This window comes from Tenrec ecaudatus, chromosome 14 (genome assembly GCF_050624435.1).
Source record: "Tenrec ecaudatus isolate mTenEca1 chromosome 14, mTenEca1.hap1, whole genome shotgun sequence".
NCBI classification, from domain to species: Eukaryota; Metazoa; Chordata; class Mammalia; order Afrosoricida; family Tenrecidae; genus Tenrec; species Tenrec ecaudatus.
The window spans coordinates 87,004,646-87,021,687 of record NC_134543.1 but is presented as its reverse complement, the minus strand read 5'-3'; the positions used below and the strand labels follow the sequence as shown (position 1 = coordinate 87,021,687).

The following is a 17,042-nucleotide window of genomic DNA, read 5'->3' as shown; positions in this document are numbered from 1 at the left end:
GCCAAACACCAAACAATTAAGGATCCTGAGGATCTCAAAGATGTGGAAGTAATAACATAAAAAAATCAATATTGATAAATAAAATAACATTTCAAACTTTGGAGAATTAGGCAATTCTGATTATTTTTTGTAAGACTGTACTCACCTAATCATGGAGGAATCATGTAGTCTGTCCTAGCTAATGCTAGAAAGCCCCACAACTTTCCTCAATGCTGCTTTCATGTCCTTATTCCGGAGGCTGTAGATGAGAGGGTTGAAGAGCGGGGTCACCATAGCATAGAACAGTGTTGCAACTTTCTGCATCCCAGCAGAATGTCCGACTCCTGGGCTCACATACATGACCATCAAGGAGCCATAGTACAGTGATACCACGGCCAAATGAGATCCACATGTTGAGAAGGCTTTACGTCTTCCTGTGGCTGAAGGTACACGTAACACAGCTACTACAACAAGCGTATAGGATCCAAGGGTGAAGAAGAAGTTACCAAAGATAATTAATGAGCTGAGAGTATAGCAAAGCAATTGGATCCTTGGTGCAGAGGTACATGCTAACGCAAACAGTGGTCCTGGATCACACACAATATGGTCAATAATATTTGGGCCACAGAAGGGCATCTGAGACATGAGAACAATGGGGATCAGGAACCACAGAAACCCACAAACCCAGCAGACAGTGACTAGTTTAGCACAGAGATATCCGGTCATGATATTAGGGTAGTGTAAGGGACGACAGATAGCAAGGTATCGATCAAAAGCCATGACATCCAGAAGGAAGCTTTCAGATATGCCCAAAGAAAAAAAGAAATAGAATTGGAGGAAGCAACCGGCAAAGGAAATAGTTTTTGTCTCTGAGAGAAAGTTGACCAACATCTTGGGAACTGTCGAAGAGGCATACCAGATCTCTAGGAAGGAGAAATTCCCCAGGAATATGTACATGGGCGTGTGAAGTCTCTGGTCACACCACACTGCACAGAGAATAGCACCGTTTCCTGTTATGGTCATAACGTAGGCTGTGGTAAAGAGGGAGAACAAGAGGCTCTGGATCTGCCACTCAAAGGAGAAACCTAGGAGGACAAATTCACTCACGGAAGCAAAACTGGAATCCTGCTTGGAGACATTCATTTGATCAGTACTCTGAAAATGTAAGAGAAACTTTATTATCAATATGGCTCATTAAAATGTGTTCATTGTGTAAGAATCAAGAGAAGGAGTGCCAAGGGCATGTCATTTTCAGAAAAGGACCATCTGTTAAAAACGTAATTTAGTCCACCCTTTCTTGACCACATGCCCTGTTTCTGGACAGAAACCAACTTTTGCTCACTTCTGAGCCCCTCTCTTGCTATATGGCGATGGAAGAAAGAAGCAAAATTAAACTCATTTTGTAAGCATGATGATTTGAGTGAGGGATGATCTATGATAATTTCTGGTTAGAACTGGGCATAAATTACCACTTAATAAATGTATTAGCTTTTTACCTAGAGCCATCTTATCATGCAATAGAGACAGGAAGGAGGTTTAAGGTACAATATGATTATGTGTGTGTCAGTTAGAGGTTTTCCTTATGCCCTATAACGATGCAAAGGAAGCAGATATATCTTGGAGTGAATTGGCATTCCTTTAAAGTAAAACCGCTGTTGTTGCCATAAGCATCATACAAATGTAATTGCATTCATTACTTACCAACACTGACCATGAAGGTTGTGAAGTGGCAATACTTCTGTTGATAACCATGGTCTTACATTTATGTTTAATCTTCCACGTTTAAAGAAAATTTCAAAAGGAAAGCCAAGCAAGAAGCTTCATTATTTTTTAAAACAGCACATGCTCTCTAAATATTCAGGATTGATTTTCCTGATGTGCTACTGCAAAATGAAACAAAATGCACATGACAGACTCTGGGTGAAGAAGTCCAGTTCTTTTTTAGTCATGAGTAAATGCCCTTCATTTTCCATCTCATGGAAAAGATATGGGGTTTCAAGCATCGGAGTTTGGTGAGGTATATTTTGCTTCTGTTTGGTGATATTGGGTGACGTAAATCCCTGAAATTCTGAGTACTTAATTTCTGAGCACAAACACAAGATTTTCATAACTATTTCTCCCTTCACCTACTGTCAACTTCTCTGCTCTGGGGTGTTGTTTGAAATGTCGAGGTGGAAGCTGTTTTTACTTCATCCAGTAACATGTATCTCTATTTAAATTATCCTCAATTAATGAAACCCTCATTAGGAAATCATGCAATGACAGAGGGTGGCACACGGATGATGAGAGCCTCAACAATGCTCAAAGGATGATGCGGATCAAATCCCTAAAGGAGCTGATTGAGGAATCTAAGGCTTCTGTCTCCAGCCAAATAGCGTTTTTTTGCTGCACAACAGTTAAGCATGCAATTTCTCCATCACGTATCCACCTGGGACTTGGCCTCTATAGACTACCAATCTGTAAATGTTTAATGATATCATGCTCTCTTAGGAATAAGAGTCAAGGTGATTTTGTGGCACCATTGTTTGCTAATCTGGACTCTAAATTTTATTGAATAGAGACTGTTTGAGCAAGTGTAACATGCTGTGTCATCAAATGTTATGAAGTAAAGTTGAGAAAAATTTCAAGTCCCTGTTGTTTGGTTGGAGGGGGCAGAGGTGTATTGTTGAGAGACAGGTGATGGAAATTTTGAATGAAGACTAGACTATTGTAGGTCATTGACAACAATATTTGGAGAACTCAGAAATCATTTTTTAGAAGGGTTGCTGTTGTTTTCTTTGGTGCACTCTCTTTTTCTGGAGGAGTGTCTGGTAGTTTTGAACTGTGGACCATCAACATGGCTAGATCTATTAATTTATTTATGGAGTTGGTGGTGATGGTGGACAGATTTCAATCAAAAGAAGTTTCTCTAACACGTGGTTATAAATATGTCTAAAATGTACCATTCATAAGATGACAGTTATCATTCCAAAGCATCTCAATCATTTGAATAAAGAGGTAACATTCCTGGGATAAAAATCACTGGGTAAAAGTAGAATGGAAAATTCCCCATTCCAGACAGGGTATACTGCAGACATATGACCACGATAGAGTAAGTTTCTAACTAGGGACAGCAGTAGTGGTTGGATGAGAGACTTGTGTTGAGTCATCGTCTGCATATGATTCCTACGGCAGGGCAATGCTACCATATTTCTCGCTAGGACACCCTGGGTACATGAATGGTCTTACCTTTTCCTGTGCCTCTGCTCAGGGCCCCACAGTAAGGAAGGTGCTGAGCTTGGGGACTTGTACGGGGGTGCTGGGTAAAGCACCAGGGTTGAGAGAGTGGGCCCTCTCAGGAAGCAGAGAGGAAGCAGCAGATTTCTAGCATTTGCCTTGTACCCCATTGTCCATTAGACTTCACTTATCAACCACAAATTCAAAGACACAATTATTAAGGATTTCAGAGCAGCATCCAGAGGCATTGAAGTTCACATGAATATGTGGTTCTGTGGGCCATTCTGTGCACCAACCTTTGCTTTAGAATGCAAAGCTGAGGGAAATGTAGAAATGAGAGCCTCTGAGATTCAATGGCAGAAGTGGGGCTAGAAGGGTCCAGTGAGAGGCAGGTAGAACAGAATCCACTACAGAGAAATTTGAAAGCCTGTCTAAGGATTCAGCCACAGTCCTTGTTGAAAGAAGGTCCTGAAGAAGTGTGAAAAATGAGCAGAAAGTAACAGGCTGAGGACAATAAATTTCCAGTGTGAGAGTTTTCAGAAGTCAGTACCTCCAACTCATGAATTTTTGGTGTTTTTTAGACTTGAAAACACAATAGGGAAGCTCTTTCTGGATCAAAGCAGGTCTTTGGCGTCAGGGGTGTCTCTCCCTCTCTTGTCCTCCCATTCCACACACAAAGTCTGTTGCAACTTTTGACATTATTTATTTGGCTCTTCCTTAACTGTGGAATTTTTACACTTGAGCTATATTTAACATAACCTATAATTCAATAACTGAGTCTTATGAAGAAGGGCTTTGTAATATTCACTTTAGTCAAAGTTGTAATTGTTTTCTTTCTTTTTGACTCTCTACTTCCCAGGCCCTCCCTTCCCTTGTCCCAGGAGAGTATCCATGTTCAGACAGCCTTCATAATTCTACCCCACCCAGTGTGCCTATACAGATAATTTTAGAAAGCTAGGCCAGATAACCAATAATGATCCATAGAATATGACCATATAAACTGATAGAGACCTTGATCTAAGAGAAGACAGAAACTATTACATATTTATGTATGCAAATTCCCAAACTAGACCAAAGGAATTCTAGAAGCGATAGAGAAATATGACACAGTGGCAGGATTCAAGTTCAATAAAGAGAAGTCATTGGACTGCTTTATACATCAGCCAAGATAAAGGAAGAGAAGATGAAAAAGGTAGTCTCTTCACAATATCCAAGGACAAATTGAAATATCTAAGGAGATACCTGACTAAAAAAAAAAAAAAAACATTGCGTGAGGTAAACTGCAGATCACTATTAATAGACACCAAGAGTGACCTCAACAAAAGGAAGGTTATCCCATGGTCATGGATCAAAAGACCCAATATAGTGAAGATGTCAGTTCTGCCAAGGCACTGTGTTAAGTTAAACGCCATCCTGATCCAAATACCAACATCTTTCTTCAAAGAAGTGGAAAAACTGATTATCAACTTCATATGGAGAGGTAAGAAACTCAGATTCAGCAGTGAACTTCTCAAGAATAAGGATAAAGTTGGAGGGCTTGCTTAACCTGACTTTAGCACCTATTATACAGCCAGGGTGATCAAAAAAGTGTGGTATTGGTATAATGACAGATTTCCAGATGAATGGCTAGGGACTGAAAACCTAAAAAATAAAATCATCAGTATACAGACAACTGATCTTTGATAAGGGCCCCAAAAATATCAAGTGGGAAGCAGATGCCATCTTCAATAAGTGTTGCTGGATAAAATGGACACCTATCTGTAGAAAAATGAAGCAAGACCCTGACTATATTCCATGCACAAGAATAAACTCAAGTGGATTAAAGACCTAGAGGTAAACCCCCAATCTATTCGGGCCATCAATGAGGGAATTGGGACAAAGTTCCCTGAGAACTTTGACTCAGGGAATACATAGGCTATCAGAAGTAGGGAAGGACACAAACTCAGAGGAGACACAAATCAACAGATGGGGTACATTGAAGATAAAACACCAGTGTACATCGAAAGAAGTCACCAAGAGAGTAATGAGAGCATCCACGCACTGTGAAAACATCTTTAGCAATAACACATCAGACAAAGGCCTTATTTCTAAAATCTACAGCACTCTGCTAAAGTACAAGAAGAAAAAAAATTTGAGGAGATGGGCAATGGATCTGAAGAGAAGTTTCTCTAGGGCAGATTTTCCATGTCCTCCAGATTGTTCATCCAGCCTATATTATTTACACAGAACTGTAGAGATAATAATATGCACAAAAACAAAACAGAGAAAACCCATAAACAATATGCAGCAAAACAACAAGAAACTAATGACAAAAAAAAAAAAAACCACATACAAGACAGAAATGCTTGTAATTAGTTCAAGGATCATTTGTTGACCTTTAGGAGTGTTTCCCAGTCCAATCTGTTGGGGGCACCATACCCTGGCCCCAAAGTCTGCCTTGAGTATTCCTTGGGGACCTCGCCACTCCATTTCCTCGCTGTTCTGTTGCACCCCCTTAGTGTTTTGCCTCGGTGTGGTGGGATAAGGTCAGGTGCTGATGATAGTAGCTTAAGTGGGGAGCAAATATTTTGAGAGTGATGAGGGCAATCAGTGTACAAATGTGCTTTACACAATTGATGTATATATGGATTGTGTTATGTGTTGTATGAGCCCCTAATAAAATGACTTTTTAAAAAGGGCAAAATTCCAAGTAGCTAATAAACATATAAGAAAATGTTCCAGATTCCTAACCATAAGACAAAAGGAAATTTTAAAAACTCTGAGATACCACCTAGCACACTCAAGATAGTCCAAATCAAAAAGTATCATGTGTTGTAAGGGCTGTGAAACTCTCATTTACTGCTGGTGGACCTGTAAGTATGTACATTCATAATGGAAATTGATTTGGTGATATCTAAAACGGATGGAAATTGAGTTACCAAAGGACTGAGCAAGCCCCCTACAGGGCATATACCCATAACAGGCAAGAAACAAACCACAGTCAGACATCTGTTTTCAATGTTCATCGCAGCACAGTTCATAATTGCAAGGAGTTGGAAACAACACAAGTTTCCATCAAGAGATGAATGGATTAAACATCAGTAGTGCATACATACACGGAGTAATAGGCATCACTAAAACGCTGTGATGAACCCACACAACAAACTGCTGTACAGCAAGCACTGGAGGAAATTATGCTAAGGGAAAGTAAACTAAGCACAAAGGAAAAGTACAATATGAGTCCACTGATGAAAACAAAAGAAAGAAGTGTAAAAAGGGGACATAAGGGAAAAGCTACTACATAAATACATTCCCAGGGTTTGGTCCAGGTCCTATGTCAGATGCCAAACCCAACCCAGAGTTACTAATAGCAGACAAATAATTCAGGGGTGGGGAGAGAAGGAAAGTGGTAGCGGTGGAACAGGGCACTAACCAACCAACTGGGACACCAAGATGTGAATGCAATGTGCAGGCATGAAGCCGGGACACAATAGAGAGGTCTGCAGTGTGACCTCCAATCCCAACTAGGTGGGCACCACCTACCATGCACCCCAGAGGGATGCACTTCAGAGGACCACACTGAACCTGCAGCTCAGATAGGGGGTTGTGTCTGATCAGGATCAAGTGAAGAGAGAAGGAAAGAGTGGAACAGGCCCCAGCCACCAAGCCCTGAGGAAAAACTTCTGGCTTACATCAGCCAATGCACAGGAGGATTTGAGGGCCAGCCCAATCAGGAGACAGGATGACATCCCTCACTGACACATAGTACTAAGGTAGACAGCACTGGGGACACGGTGTGAGAGATGTGCCTGATCCAACCCCATCACACCGCCATCAACAGTAAGAGTGCACAGTGCAGCAACAAGGGGAGCAAAGCAACGCATTCCCACAGAAATGACAAAGTTGGCTTTTGGGCCAGGCTGTGTCACCCCAGAGGATTCTGCTGGAAAGGACTCATAAAGGTCAATGGACACACCTGCAACTCTTTGAGGACTTTTCGGTTTTTGATGTTGTTTTTTCTTTATTTCTTTCTTTGTTTTATTGTATTAGCTGTTGTTGATTTATTTTCTTTTGGGGAGTTATGTTTGCTTTGCATTGTTTTGGTGAGCATTATTGTCTATTCATGTATATCTGGACAAGACCTACAAGATGAACAATGCGGAGGAAAGAACAATGAGACCGACAATTCTGGAGCCACACAAGAGTCGGGGATATGAGGGGAGAGGAAAGACGTGCCAACAAATATAGAGACAAGGGAAGAAGAAGTGATCTAAAATTGATTATCAAAAGGGTATTGGAAGCTTGGAGGGCTTGATCAAGGCAATGTGGAAGACAGGAATTTCCAAAACCTTAATGTAGACAACAATATAGCGGCAAATGAGGAATGTAAAAGGAATTAGAGGAAAGAATGGGGAGAAAGAGGATAATTTTACAGGTATAAATACAGTTGTGTCTGCATGTAAATATATCTATATATAATGACAGGGGAATAGGTCTGTGTACATATATTTTTAATAAAGTATTACAAAAGTGTATGGACATTGAGACTCCACTAAACTACCCCCTAATGCAAGAGAATTTTTCTTCTAGCACGGCACTCTGTGATGTTCAACATGCATGACACTATTGCTGAAGACAAAATAGGTGTATAAGCAAATACGGTGAAGAAAGCTGATGGTTCCCGCCTATCAAAAGATATAACATCTTGCGTCTTAAAAGCTTGAAGATAAACAAGCAGCAATCTAGTTGCGAGACAACCAAATCCACAGGGAAGTTTCACACCAGCCTGTGTGATCATGAAGGGCCACAAAGAAGAGATGAGCTAGTAAGGGTGCAGTAAAGCACCAATGAAATCCACAACCTTCCTCTACTTCTTTAATGCTTCCTCCCCACGCACTCTCATGACACCAACTCTATCCTACAAATCTGGCTAGACAAAACACGTATGCTGGCGCAGATAAGGGCTTGTAACATGGGAAATCCAGAATGAATAAACCCCTCAGGACCAGTAAGGGGATTAGTGATACTAAGAGAATAAGGGAATGGTGACAGGAAGCGAGATCCAATAATAAGGATTGACATATGGCCCCCATCTTACAGGAACTGACAGCAGAAAAGTGGATGAAATGAGACAGCAGTTGGTTTAACACATGAAAAATATTTATAATTTATGAAGGGGACTTGGAGAAAGGAAGGAGGAAAAAATGAGGAGATGATACCAAGGACTCAAGTAGAAAGAAAATGTTTTGAAAAGGATGATGACAATATATGTAGAGATGTATTTGACACCATGGATATGTGTATGGATTGTAATAAGAGCTGTAACAGCCTCTAATAAAAGGAAAACTAAAAAATATATATCCATATGGAAAAAATGTAGAATAATTTCACATGGCTTCATAAGGAGATCAAATTTCCTGATGCTGCATTCCACTCTAAGGGCAGTGCGATGACCCACTCACAGTGTTCTTTGCCTGACATCTGCCTGCTAATGCCCCTGTTCAATGGTACTGAGGATTCACCAGACCCTCCTTCTGTGTAGGGACTCTGGAAAAGGTTTTAGGGTTACCACTATCATCCGTACTTTCAGCAAACTCGGTATTTAGAATTTAGACAGTAGTGCTATTTCTTTCTGCGGATTTGCAACCTAGAAGTTATTTTGGATTCCACAGGCTAGTGTGCTTCCTACGTGTGGACATAGCACCAACTGCTTTTTCCACCGCACTTTTTGCTATGGTGCCCATGTCTTCAGCGATCTCTCCATGAGGGTGAGAACCAGTCAGAGCTATGTTAGAAGAATGCATTGTTCTTCTATTATGAAACAGCAGAATAGTTAATGTTGTCCTAGCGGGAGTCCTTAGCTAGGTAGAATTCTTTATTTATAAATGGGAAAAAAAAAACAGGGAATTTTACTATTTAATTCAATTGGCTAACGCATGTTAGTGGGCCATGTGACTACCCAACTAACAGGACTAGTAGCCATTAAGAGGAGAATCTACTTGGATGGATTAATGTCTCTACTATTTTTAGTTATAAGGCATTTAGGGTCTACATGGTAATGTTTTTGGGGCTTTGATGTTTCTGCCAGGTAAGTGTGTGGCTGCTAACTTCAAGGATGATGGTTCAAACCTACAAGACTCCAAGGAAGAAAGATGAGGATGTCTGCCTCAAGAGGTATGTATTATATTAATGTGCTCAAATTTATGTACATTCGTCTATTCCCAAGCATGTGGTCTATCTTCGAATATGCGCCATGTGAAATTGAGAAGAATGTGAATTTTTTTATTGAATAAAAAGCTCTGTAAATATGTATAAGGTCAAATTGTCTAATTGTAAAGTTTAGATGTCCAGCCTCCTTGTTGAGTTTCTTTTACTGTGATCTATCTTTCACAGAGAGCAGTGTATTGAAGTCACCTTCTATTATTGTTGAGGCTGTGATTTCTTTATCCATCTTTTGGAGTGTTGGTGTGACATATTTAGCAGGTCTCTAATTCAGGGAATATATGTTTACAATGCTTCGTGGTTCTTTGTCTACCATCCCCTTGAGCATTATATAGTGTCCCTCCTTATCTCTTTTTATGGTTTACACTTTGAGGTCAATTTTATCCTAGATGAGGGGAAAAACCCATGATTATTTTGAATTGTTTGCTTGATATGCCTTTCTCCAGCCTTTGATTCTCAGCCTACTTTTGTCTTTATCCTTGAGATGTATCTCCTGTAGGTAGCAGATTGTTGGGTTGTGTTTTCTAAGCCAGTTTGCTAGTCTCAGTCTTTTTTATGCCTGAGTTGAGGCCACTGATATTCAGGGCTATTCTCTCCATGTACGTACTCTGCGATGTTGTCTCATACCTTGTACGTTGGGTTTTTTCTTGATTTCCTTTCTCATAAGTGTGTTTTTTGTTTTGTGTGTGTGTGTGAGTGTGTGTGTGATTCTTGACTTCTTTCCATCCTTAAGCCAATGCTATCTAGGGTTCTGTTTTCTCTTTGTTTCCCTCTGGGTGACGTTGTTCAATGTGGTGGTCTCTTATTCATGCTTCCTGAGTGTTGTTCTTCTGTCCATACTAGTTCTGCAAGAATCTATTGTAGGCCTGGGTTTCTTATAATGTATTCTTTGAGTTTTTCCTTGTCTGAGAGGAATATCTTCCATCTGTCTTGATCAAAAATTTGACTAGGTAGTGTGTTCTTGGATTTGCATTATTTTCCTTCAAATTTTTGAATATGTTACTGCACTCTATACAATTCTTCATAGTTTCTGCTCATAGGTCTGAGCATATTCTTATTTGAGAACCTTAATATGCGATTCCTTTTTTTCCCCCTAGCTGCTTTCATGATTTCTCCTTTTCCTCAAGGTTGGATAGTTTAACTATTATGTGCCTTGGTGACTTCTCTTGGGATTCAGTCTAACTGTTAATTTTTCAGCCTCCTGAATGGTTGCCTGGTTTTCAATCATTAAGCTGGGGAAGTTTTCTTCCAAGAATTATCTCACTATTGTTGTAGATGACTTCTTTGTTTTGTCTTCCTCTCGTAAGGCTATAATTCCAATGCTGTTCCACTTCATATCATCAGCCATAACTCGTAAGTTTTCTTCAGTATCTCTGATGATCTTATTAGATTTTTTATCTCATTTATTAAAGTCTGCTTGGCTGTCCACCTAGTAACTGATGCGGTTCTCTGCTTCCTCCAGTCGATTTTTGAGGTCCGTGTTTCTCCAACTGGGTTTTGTTATCTCATCCATATTTCCCTTTGGTGTATGGCCTTTTTCTCCTCCATCATTTCATCCTTTTTCTGTATTGTTTCCCTCATATCTTGTATGACTCCAAGCAGCATTCTGAAAATTTTTTTCTGTGGCCGCTCAATATCTGCTTCTTCTATGCATGTTGTTAGGTTCGGTACATCTTCTGCCATTGCCTTTTGTTTCTCCTGTTTTCTCACTGAAATTATTGCGGCTGATGGCTGTTTGTGTTGCATTTCTTTCGAGGAACCAGGTTCCTTTTTCCAGGGAGTTGAAGAACACTGACCTTCCCTGGGAGACTTGTAGGAATGCTTCTTCGAACTGCCCACAGTGGATTTCACTAAGAAATTAACCTACCACTTTATCCTACTGTGGCTTCCCTCTAATAGGAGTGCCCCAGAAGGTTGATGGCTTGCCTCTTTTGGTGTTGCGAGGTTGGGCAGAGGTTTCTGCCACAGCTTGGAATGTTGACAAGTGCTGACCAAGCGTCCTTCGGGTCCTAGGCACACAGGCAGAAATATCCCCTGTAAGAAGTTGGGCAGAATATTCCCTGGTGGAAGTCATCAGGACTATCCCTATCCTCGTCTACCTACACAGGGTGGAGCTCACATAGCTGGGTGTTGTGCAGGTATAAAATCCCCCAGCTAAAGGGAGTGTTCTGCAGGTCAGCAGTGGAGTGTGGGAAAACAGTAAAGAGACAGGAGGAGAAAATAAAATTTAAGAGTAAACCCGCTGAGGCGTGGGATACAGTGAAGACCAGGAAACATAAGAAAAAATGTAGTTGAGTCCTGATCCCTGCCCACGGAGCTGCAAGGGTTTATTCCCTGGCCCAGGGTGGCAGCAGCAAGCTATGGCTGTGATCAGAAAAAGCCTGTGTGGAGCCCTACAAGACTGAGGGGGATAGACAGACAAGATGGAATCAAATGCAACAATGTAGCTGACTCTGATCCCTGCCCATGGAGCTGCAAGGTTTTACTCCCTGCCCAAGAAGGCTTAGGCAACAAACTGTGGCTGTGTTGAGAAAAACTCCTGTGCAGCCCTCCAAGACTGTGGGCAGATAGAGAGAACAGATGGAAATTAAAGTATCAATATAGCTGGACCTCGATCACTGCCCATGGAGCTGCAAGGGTCCAGTCCCTGCCCAGAGGCAGGAGGCAGCAATCTGTGGCTCTGTTGAGACCAAGCCCCCTATGGGCTCCAAATGTTCCCAGCTCTGGCAGAGACAGCGGTGGGGCCAAGGTCAAGCCTCAGCCGGCCTACACTGAGGTAAGCCCCTCAAAACTCCGTGGGTCTGTGCCTACTTATCTTAATGTAGCTCCTCCTCCATTCCACCAGCATTAAATTTCCCTCTAACTAAATCTCCTAGGCTGAATTCTGTGGATTCCCTCTGGTATTTTGGAATTGACTTTTTTGCTGTTGGGTTTTGGTTTTATAATTTAAAACATAATCTTAACACTTAAAAAAAACTTACTAAATCATTTTATTGGGACTCTTACAATTCTTATAACAATCAACACATCATTTGTATCAAGGGTATTGGTACATGTTTCCATCATGATTTCCGAAATATTTTCTTTCAACTTGAGCCCTTGGTATCAACTGCTTTCTTTTTATTACTTCCACTGCCCCCACCCTCGCTCATCAACTCTTGATAATTCAGAAACTATTTTTTTCATATTTTACACTCTCTGCTGTCTCCCTTCTCCCACAATTCAGTTGTTCGTCCTCTTGTGTGTGCCTGTGTGAGGATGTTGTATATCAATCACCACGATCGATTCCCCCTTTCTCTACTCTCTCCCAACACCTTCCTCCTACCAACTAGGTATCACTACTCTCATTATTGGTCCTGAGGGATTTATCTCTCCTGGATTCTGTATGTCAAAAGCTCTTATCTGTACCAATTTGTACATTGTGGTCTTGCCAGTTTTGTAGGATAGAAATAGGATTATGATAGTGGTGGGGGGAAAGAAGCATTAAAGAACCAGAGGAATGTTGTGTGTTTCATCAATGCTATAGTACACTTTGGCTTGCTAGCCCTTTCATTGTGAGTCTTTTGTGAGGGGAATGTTCAATTGTCTACAGAAGGGCTTTGGGTCTCCTTTCTGACAGCTCCCTGACCGAGTTCACTTTATAATGGTTATTTATTTTTGGGTGATATGATGCATGATATCTGATCCTGAGGACACCTTGTGATCACAGGAGTTGGGGGACTTCTTCCATTTGGGTTTGTCGCCTCTCTGGTAGATGACCACTTGTTTAACATTCAGCCCCAGATGTTCTATCTTCTAATTGGCCGCCACCAAAAGCTCTCTTCACCACATATGTTTATGCACGCATTTTGTCTTCAACAATCCTGTACAGAAGCTTACCATAACAGTATGCCAGGTTATAAAAACAAATTGTTCTTGTATTGAGGGAAGACTAGAATAGAGGTCCAATTTCTGTCTGCTACCTTAATAAGTAATATATAAATATATGTACATAGACTTATATGCCAATTGCTATTTGTTAATATATTTACATATGTGAATACTTATATTTATAACTCTGTACTTGTCAGTTGCCTCCTTGTTTGTGGATTTATTTCCTTTTACTTTCTACCTGTCCCAGGATCACGTTCTACCTTCATTCAACTCTCCATATTCCTTTCCCCTACATTATATTGATTAAACCCCACCAGCCATTCTATGACTTCCTCTCTATGATTTTAGATCACTTTTTTCCCTTGTCCCTTGGTTTGTTGGCTACTTGCTACTGTTACCATACCTCCACCCTCTCCTTTTTCCCCTGGGAACATCTGTTTATCTCCTCGAGATTATGTATCCTGCATATATTATATAGATAGACATTTTTAAAAAACAGAGGAAAAAGAAGCCTATAAATAGTTCCAGGCCTGTCTGCTGACCCTGATGAATGTTTTCTGATTGCATCTGCTTTCAAGTTTATTTATTGGAAATTTGGGGGGAATTTTTTGCTTCCTCGTCTTTGTGCTCCCTCCTGTAATACCCTAGTATGGTGGGGGTCTGACTCGGCACAACTTCCGCACTGTGTGTCCAGTGCTGGTGCTGTTTTTAACTTATTATTCTCAGTGAATTATAAACTTTGTCATAAATTTATATTATAGGTTTATGAGAAGAAACAATCAAAAAGCTTGTTGTTGCAAAAATGTCATAATTTAGTAACTTAAGAGGGACAAATTTGAGATTATGGAGGATATATTACTTTATTTGATTACCTACACTTTTAAAAAATAGTTTTACTGTTATAATACACATGAAATTCAATATATGTGGAAGGGTTGTGCAATCATCTTACAAGCAAAATGACAGAACATATTCTTCTTTATGATACCCTTTGTATTTAGCTCCCCATTTTCCCCAAACTCCCCTGCCATGCCCTTGAGTAATTATTATTCAGTTACTCTCTCTATCAATTCTCCCAGATGGAATTCATATATAGAAAATGATATACACCCGAAAACAAGAAATTCATTCCTCCAACACTAATGGCAAAGAGAGAAAAACCTTGATCACAAAGAAAGCAGAAAATATGAAAAACTACAACTTAAATGTGTCAAAGAGAACAAATGATAATTTGATACACATATAATCCCCTCCCAGAAAGGTTGATGAAGATAGACATAGGTCAGTGTAAATCATGAAACGAAAATTGTAAATTATCAGGGGTTCATGAGGGTGGGGAAGGGAGAGCAACAAAAAATGATTCGAAGCTGATACCAAGACTTCTAGTAGAAAGAAAATGTTTTTATAATGTTAATGGCAATAAATGTACAATTGTGCTCGACACCATGGATGGATTTATGGGTTGTAATAAGAGTTGTATGAGCCCCCAATAAAATTATTTTTAAAAGAGTGATATTTTCAACATAACTACATCTGCTACAATCAGCTTTATGATGCTCTGTGTCTGATAATAAGGCTATTTACACCCCAGGACAAGGTTCAGAGGGTATTCATCAAGCCTTATTCCTTATGGGGACAGTTCACGTAGATTTTGCACATCCTTTGTCATCCATAGCTTTCTGAAAACTGGGTGTTTACACTTTAGACTCTTCCTTTTGATTTGGATCTTACTATTAACACTCCTTGGCACATATTGCATGGTGTGCATCTTCCATGGGGATTTAGTTTATGTCTCACTTAGATGGCTACTTGTTTTAAGACAAGCCTTTAAGACTTCAGACAATATCCTCTCTGATAGGCAGGGTCAATCTGATTTCTTTACCACACTCATTATAGCACTTATATCTTTAGTGAGTTCTTTCTGAGGGTGAGTATTGAGCAGGACCGTGTCATGAGAACTAATGAATAGTTCTTAGGTTAGGGCTATGAGACTATTGACTACCAATTCTTGAGCTCTACTGATCTGACTTCATGTCTTGGGTAGGAGTCAGAGGACTAGGAAACCTTCTCAATGCACTGTAAGTGACATATTCCTGGCTGGACTCTGATAAGTATGATTGACCAATAGACTTGACAATTTCTCACCTGGATGTCCATGACCAAACTCGTAAGTACATTTCTGCCTTTTGAAAGAATAAGCTATTTTCCCCAGGATATTGTTATAACACAAAAGTGGGAAAGGAAAATTATTATATGCATATTATATTATAATAATTGCATTTAAATCTTTCAGGAGAGTTCTGATTTTAGATTAGATAATGAGTACTAATTTAGGTATACAAAATATTGTCATTGCTATTCTTCAAGAAGCCTATATAAATTCAGTTTTTAATATAAAACAAGTGGAAACAATTTTAATAGCCAGCAAAAAGACGGGTGGTAGGGGACAGGAGTATGTGGGATTGTTTAGTAATATTCTCTCAGAATTTGAATACTAATTCTATAAATGTTCATTTTTGTCTAGTACTGAAATATTTCTTTTTTATCCTAATCCTGCTCCTGAAAATTCTGCTTCTTAGTAGGCTTCACAAACTACTTCAAGCTACTTGCAAGGAAAACTGTTCTTGTAGGAAAACTGTCCTTGCATTTCAGTCTAAACATATGGAAATTTACAATTCAAAATCACTTTATATTGATAATTATAAAGCTTTTCATTGAAGAAAATAAATATAAAATCATATTGTGTAAAAAATACCGTTACATTGTTGTGTTAGAGAGGTTGAATTATGGATGCTGTTTTAATAACAGTCTGAAAGTAATCATATTATGATTCAGCAGCAAATAATAATGAGAAAATCTGCTATTACTCAGAAGCACATTTAAAGTAACTAATTTGTGTTCAAGTGAGCCATTTTCCTCTCCATCTCTTAGGAGAAGATATTTTATTTAGGTCAAAAAGAAAAAAAAACCATCTCCTGTATTTTAAAATATTTTACAGGTTCTATGTACGTGGAATAAAATCTAAATTTTAGGAGACTTCAGTGATGAAAAGAGAAAAGAAAACAACATACAGATTGATGTCATTAATCTAGATTACTATGTCATAGAAATCTTGGGTAAATTTCTTTTTAGTGTTTCTTCATAGGCAATGATGACATATAAAAATAACAGTTAGATAAGAGAAAGACTTTGCTTCGTTTATTTTAATTCAAGGAAACACAAAAAGTTATACTTTTATAGATCTTTTGGATTTATAAATTTCAGTTATCAAGTAGAAGGTATTTTTATCATATATAAGTCACATGAAAGTAGCAAAACAAAAAAGCACCAAAGCACCTAGCTGTTCCTCAGCAAATACACAGTTGAAGTGTCAAAGAGGAACACAGTGGTTCCATTGACCTACACAATCTAGTATATCATTGTAAGTAATCCCATGAATCCCCCACAACCTACTGCCCTCGAGCATACTTCAACTCATAAAGATTCTATAAGACAGAGTAGAACTGCCCCTTTATGTTCCAGGGAGGTAAATCATTATGGAAGCAGGAAGTCTCATGTTTTTCCTATAGAATCACTGGTGGTAGTGAACTGTTAACTCCCCAAACAACTAGGACTCCTAAGGATCTCATAGATGTGAAAGTCAATAATGTAAAAATAAAAACCAGTATCAAAAGTTACAATATCATTATTTCAAACTTTGCATAATTAGGCAATTCTGGATATTTATTGAAAGACTATACTGACCTAATCATAGAGGAATCATATAGTCTGTC

The 17,042-nt window shown here is 39.4% G+C and overlaps 1 protein-coding gene across 1 annotated transcript; it reads right to left on the bottom strand.

Moving 5' to 3' along the window:
- Positions 1-174: 174 nt before the first annotated feature.
- Positions 175-1,143, bottom strand: LOC142425704 (olfactory receptor 11H12-like). The gene has a single exon (XM_075531027.1). It carries the CDS (start codon positions 1,120-1,122, stop codon positions 175-177), a length of 948 nt encoding a protein of 315 aa, XP_075387142.1. The 5' UTR covers positions 1,123-1,143.
- Between the last annotated feature and the right edge of the window lie 15,899 nt (positions 1,144-17,042).